The sequence below is a fragment of the Tinamus guttatus genome, unplaced genomic scaffold (genome assembly GCF_059628265.1).
Source record: "Tinamus guttatus ecotype Peru unplaced genomic scaffold, ASM5962826v1 Tinamus_guttatus_pri_ptg001083l, whole genome shotgun sequence".
In the NCBI taxonomy this organism is placed as follows: domain Eukaryota; kingdom Metazoa; phylum Chordata; class Aves; order Tinamiformes; family Tinamidae; genus Tinamus; species Tinamus guttatus.
The window spans coordinates 572,213-577,870 of NW_028289617.1; the positions used below are offsets into that span (position 1 = coordinate 572,213).

At 52.1% G+C, this 5,658-nt stretch overlaps 1 protein-coding gene across 1 annotated transcript; it reads left to right on the top strand.

The window, feature by feature from the left end:
* The first annotated feature begins 3,055 nt into the window (after positions 1-3,055).
* On the top strand, positions 3,056-3,976 carry LOC148590836 (olfactory receptor 14A16-like). The gene has a single exon (XM_088538414.1). The coding sequence runs from the start codon at positions 3,056-3,058 to the stop codon at positions 3,974-3,976; it is 921 nt and encodes a 306-aa protein (XP_088394540.1).
* Positions 3,977-5,658: the final 1,682 nt, after the last annotated feature.

The following is a 5,658-nucleotide window of genomic DNA, read 5'->3' on the forward strand; positions in this document are numbered from 1 at the left end:
GTTATCCCTCTCCAAGGGGGTCTTTGCGTGAAGGCAGCGGTGGGAATCAGTTTTGGGGAGCAGGTGTGAAAACCAAGGTGTCCTAGGGTGCTTGCCCACCAACCATTTCTGAAAGGTCTGATTTTTCTCTTGTTTTCCTTTTGAATATGCTAGGAACATGGTGGCTGTGCTGGACACCCCATGCACTTGACATGGCCTAGTAGACCTGTTGTCATTTCATGAAATGAATGGTCTGCAGTGAATTATGCAAGGTCTTTGCAATGTCTGGTTCTGCAGAGGTCTGAGCGAGTGGAGCTCTAGAGGGTCGTAGGCACTGAGATGTCAGATGGCCAAGAAGATTCTCCACCTGGCTGATGCAGGAGAGTCTTGGACCAACCTTTGTCCCTTCTGAAGTCCAAAGGGGTGAGCGTGTGTGTATAGCTGACTCCCTGCCACCATCTCCACTGACTACAATGGGAGCTTGGACAAGGAACTCTCATGCACATAGCTGTTTTCTGGACCCCAAAAGTTGGGCAAACAGAATCCTTTTCTGAGACTGTGGAGTGTTAGATGTGCTGGCATTAGGTGTCCTGCTGTACTCCTCCAGATTAGGTCCTGAAGCATGAGGAAATGGACTTGTGCTGTTCTTGCCCCTGTGCATGTGTTCTGTCTGCTTATGAGATGGGAGCAGGGTCTTGTAGAGTAGGACACGTCCACCTCTCTTAGATAACCATCCTCTGATGAGACCAAGTGCAATGTCTCAGTCTCTCTCCACGGCTAACAGAGAGACCATCAGTGACCATTTTGTGGACGTGAGTGGACGTTTGCCATAGGTGGCAGGGGTGACCTTTCAGTACCTTTCAGGAACCATCAGCCCTGGAGCCCTGTGACCATCTCGGGAATGCACAAGGGACAGAAAACGTCCCGTCTTCAGTTGGGTCCCTGCTCCTGAGCTGGGCCTGGCTCCTGGGACTGTGGGAGCCCATGGCAACCTGGCAGGCTCTGCAGAGAGACAGCTCTGCCCAGGAGCAGCTCCTCATAAAGGAGCACCAAGACTCAGGGCACTGCCCGCAGGCACCAGGCTGTGATGAGTCACTCATAAGTGAAAGGCAGTAGGGAATGGGAGGACAGCTGAGAGTCTCAGGGCAGGGAGAAATCTTCCCAACCCTTGACATGGTAAGTTTATGTCTGCAGGGCAACAGTGCTGTGGGTCCTGGAGGGAGCTTCTGAACTTGGCACCTTCAGATCAATAGGATGTGTCAGGGTGTCTCTCCCAGTCTCTCCTGTTTGAATTAGGAGGTTGCGTTAGCGCAGGGATTCCCAGCCACACGTTCAGAGGGACAGGGCATCACAACTGCCCTCTAACAGGGACGGTGCTGGGATGCACCCAGGTCTGTATGGGCTGTAATTCAGAGCCATGTCCCTGTGTCCCAGGGTGCTGTGTGCCGGGGCAGTGACTCTGCCCCCTGCAAGGATCAGCACTCAGTCTGCCTGGAGAAATCCCCATGGTGCTGCAGGGAGATGCTCTGGGTGGGAGGAGAGACCCCCATCAGGGCAGGCTCATTTTCTGAAGGAGCCTTTCCAAGAGAACAGTCAAGGCAGTGTTAATGTTAAAGACAAGGAGCTTTCAGGAGTCTGTTTTCAGTTTCATCCTTTTTGTTAAGGGCCAGGGGTGTATGGAAAGGAGATGCCAGGTTGGGGTGGGAGACTGAGACTCCCAGTTCCTTAAATGGAGAGATCTGTGGGGAACCTCAGCAAGTCCCTTACCCCTCTCTGACTGCAGACAGCACCAGCATCACCTTCTCTGGCCTCACCAGGGTCTGGCTGACCTTCTCCTCCCCACCTGCAAACACAGAGATGTCCCTGGGCTGCTGCAGAGCAGGGTGAGTGTCCAGAAGATGGGACAGTGTCTGTGACACTGACAGGGAGAAGACATGGGGCAGAGGAAGATCTGCCAGCAGGAAAAGCTCCAGCAGTGGAGATACAATCAGCAAATGGGAGGGAGCTATAAACATAATTGCTATGAGAGGTGGGATTTGGATCATCCCAGTCAGTCCCTGCAACAGAGACGTCTTCCCCTAAGCAAAGCCCCGTGTCTCCTCTCCCACCCCTCAAGGCCATGGGGTGCTGGCCACGAGCCCCCTCCTTGGTAGAAGAGGGGCTGCGTCTCTCCTGCAGCCTGGTCCTTTCCCAGTGCAGGACAAGGGGACTGAGAGGGACTGTCCTCAGATGTCACTTTCTGGGGGGTGGCGTGTGCAGCTGGGGGAGGTGAAGGCTTTCCTCAGTGCTCCTCTGTCTGCTGCTCCTTACTTTCCCTTGCCAGAAGGTTCATACTGTTGCTCTTCCGTCCTTCACCTGTCTGTGCTGATCTGGTTTTGCTCTCTGTAGCTAAGGAGGAGAATTCAGCTGCAGTTCAGGCAGTAACTTCCCTCTCCCACTGCATTCCCTCAAACAACAGTGAAGACATTTAGGTGATGTGAGGATGGGGTCCGGCTTAGTGGAAATGAGATGCCCAGAAGGAGTCAGTTCAGCCCCTGCCTTCACTGCACTGTTCCTCTTCCTTGCTGGAGTGGGAACTGCTGTGACTGATTCAGGTCCAGACACCTCTGTTGAAGAGAGCAAACTGGAAGGGGGGTTAGATTAATCCCTCCTAGTGATCTTCCATCTCAAACAGAGCTGTCATGAGTGTGGTCTCTCTCCCTCTCCCTCTCTTTCTCTCTCTCTGTCTCAATAATAAGTGGAGAATATTCCCACTTCCCTTCACTCCACCAAATCCCCTTCACTCAGGTCACAGTACCCATCCCCAGGTGTCCCCTGCAAATGCATGAGTCAATTTGACACCTCCATTTACACCCCCCAGTAGAGCAGGACTGACTGCCCTGGAAGCAGGCAGAGAGGCAGAGCACACTCACCCAGCACAAACCAGAGGTCAAAAAAGGGAGCAGAACAAGGTAAAGGAAAGAACCCATGTGGGGGTACCATGAGGAGTGGAATGGATTTTATTCAGAGAAGCTTGTTCTAACTTTAACTTGTTGATGCTTTTTCCTCATTGGAGAGTGCACTGAACCGAGATTAAATGTCCAACAGCAGCTCCCTCAACGAGTTCCTCCTCCTGCCATTCACAGACAGGCGGGAGCTGCAGCTCTTGCACTTCTCGCTCTTCCTGGCCATCTACCTGGCTGCCCTCCTGGCCAATGGCCTCATCATCACAGCCGTAGCCTGCGACCACCACCTCCACACCCCCATGTACTTCTTCCTCCTCAGCCTCTCCCTCCTTGACCTTGGCTCCATCTCCACCACTCTCCCCAAATCCATGCACAATTCCCTGTGGGACACCAGGGCCATCTCATACTTGGGATGCGCTGCCCAGATCTTTCTGTTTGTCTTTTTTATGTCAGCAGAGTATTCTCTCCTCACAGTCATGGCCTATGACTGCTACGTTGCCATCTGCAGACCCCTGCACTACAGGACCCTGCTGGGCAGCAGAGCTTGTGTCAAAATGGCAGCAGCTGCCTGGGGCTGTGGGTTTCTCCATGCTCTCCTGCACAGTGGGAACACATTTTCCCTACCCCTCTGCCAAGGCAATGAGGTGGAGCAGTTCTTCTGTGAGATCCCCCAGATCCTCAAGCTCTCCTGCTCAGACTCCTACCTCAGGGAAGTTGGGCTTCTTGGGGTTAGTGTCTGTTTAGGCTTTGGGTGTTTCATTTTCATTGTAGTGTCCTATGTGCAGATCTTCAGAACAGTGCTGAGGATCCCGTCAGAGCAGGGCCAGCACAAAGCCTTTTCCATGTGCCTCCCACACCTGGCTGTGGTCTCTCTCTTTGTCAGCACTGACATACTTATCTACCTGAAGCCCTCGTCTGTCTCCTCCCCAACTCTGGATCTCGTGCTGTCCATTCTGTACTCAGTGGTGCCTCCAGCACTGAACCCCCTCATCTGCAGCATGAGGAACAAGGAGCTCAGGGACACACTAGAAATGATGGTTCAATGGATATGAGGTCATTGCCAATACCTGCCCCACGTCCATTCACTCAATAGAATATCCCTCATCAAGGATGTGTGTTATGCATTTATTTCCTTCTTATTTTTTTCTTGTCTATCCATCTCAGACAAATATAATAGGCAAATAAATAAGTATATTCACTTCATTGTATGTCTCCTTGGGAACCTCTCTTTTGAATTGGACCCACATCCTGTGTTGAAGCAGGAAGCCAGGCTTCTTCCCCCTTCTCCAGCAGAGAGGGGGGACTTCAGAGCCCACTGCTCGAGTTCCCTCGCATGCCCCTAGTGCAATGAGGAGAGTTTCCTCGTGCAGCGTCTCTTCCAGAACTGGCACCAAGGGAGCTCAGGGGGACAGTGTTAGGCTCAGACGAGTACAGACGGGGTGAGACCATGGGCCCCATGTCCATTAGGAGTGCTCAGTTGTCCAAGGCACCGTCAGGGTGTCACCTCAAACCCCTCTCCTGTGATGGTGGCAGCCAGATGTCACTATGGGCTCTTCCCTTCTGTCTCCAGTGCTGTAACATTACAAATGGAGGGACAGTGGAGGGGAGGAGACTCAGGCAGCAGCCTGTGGGGACAGACCCTCTGCTTGACAATGTCACCCCCACACTCCCACAGCAGGCATTTCCTCACTGCAGCCTTCTCATGGGAACTGCAGTTTTCTGGAGACACATCCCGGCAGAGCAGGACTTTCTCTTTTTAGAGTTGTCCTCTTCATTGCCATGCTGTGCTTTTATGCTCTGTTGTGTGGATATGGCCCAGGAGTTCTCATAACCTGGTGATGCTCTGTTGCGTTGCCATGTGAATGTGTCCTGGAAGCACAGGCAGGACCAGGCAATGGGCACGCTTCTGTCAGCCCTGGCCTCCAGACTAACATTTCCTATAACTAAAGGGCATCTCCTCTGTGATATGTCTGAAACCAGGCATTTATTCACAGGATGGGTTGCAATATGTCCAAGGTGGGGTGCAACCGCAAAAGGGCCTGATTTTCTGATTGTAAGATCTATGGGTTCCAGTGATGAGCTCAGAGTCCCCAGATGAATAGCGATTAAACTGGATTTATGGTTCATCTCTCAGTGACCAGGGGAAATAGGGAACGGTCTCTGAAGTGGCTACCTGGGGCTTTCCCAGAGGAGACCATGCTGATGATAGATGCTTCTGGAGGGGCCCCCAGGAGAGCTCAGGGGATTTCAAGGGAGTGCATATGCCTGGGGACAGGCAATGAGTGGAGCTTCACGAAATGAGGGACAATCGACAGTGGGGTAAGCAGAAGGTAGAGCACTAAATCCAGGTGTACGTATCACAGAATCACAGAATGGTTGAGGTTGGAAGAGACTTAGGGAGATCATCTAGTTCAACACTCCCGCACAAGGAGAGACACCTAGAACACATTGCACAGGGTCATATCCAGGCAGGTTTTGAGTATCTCCAGAGGAGGAGACTCCACAACCTCTCTGGGCACCCTGTTCCAGGGCTCTGTCACCCTCACAGTAAAGAAGTTCTTCCTCACATGGCAGTGGAACTTCCTGTGTTTTAGTTTATATCCATTACCACTTGTCCTGTCATTGGCCACTACTGAAAAGAGTTTGGCGTCAACATCTTTACATTCTCCCCTCAGGTATTTGTACATGTTGATAAGATCCCTTCTCAATTTTCTCTTCTCCAGACTAAACAGGT

Coding starts and splice junctions, on each gene's coding strand:
- LOC148590836 (XM_088538414.1), top strand. CDS start 3,056: ATGTCCAACAGCAGCTCCCTCAACGAGTTCCTCCTCCTGCCATTCACA.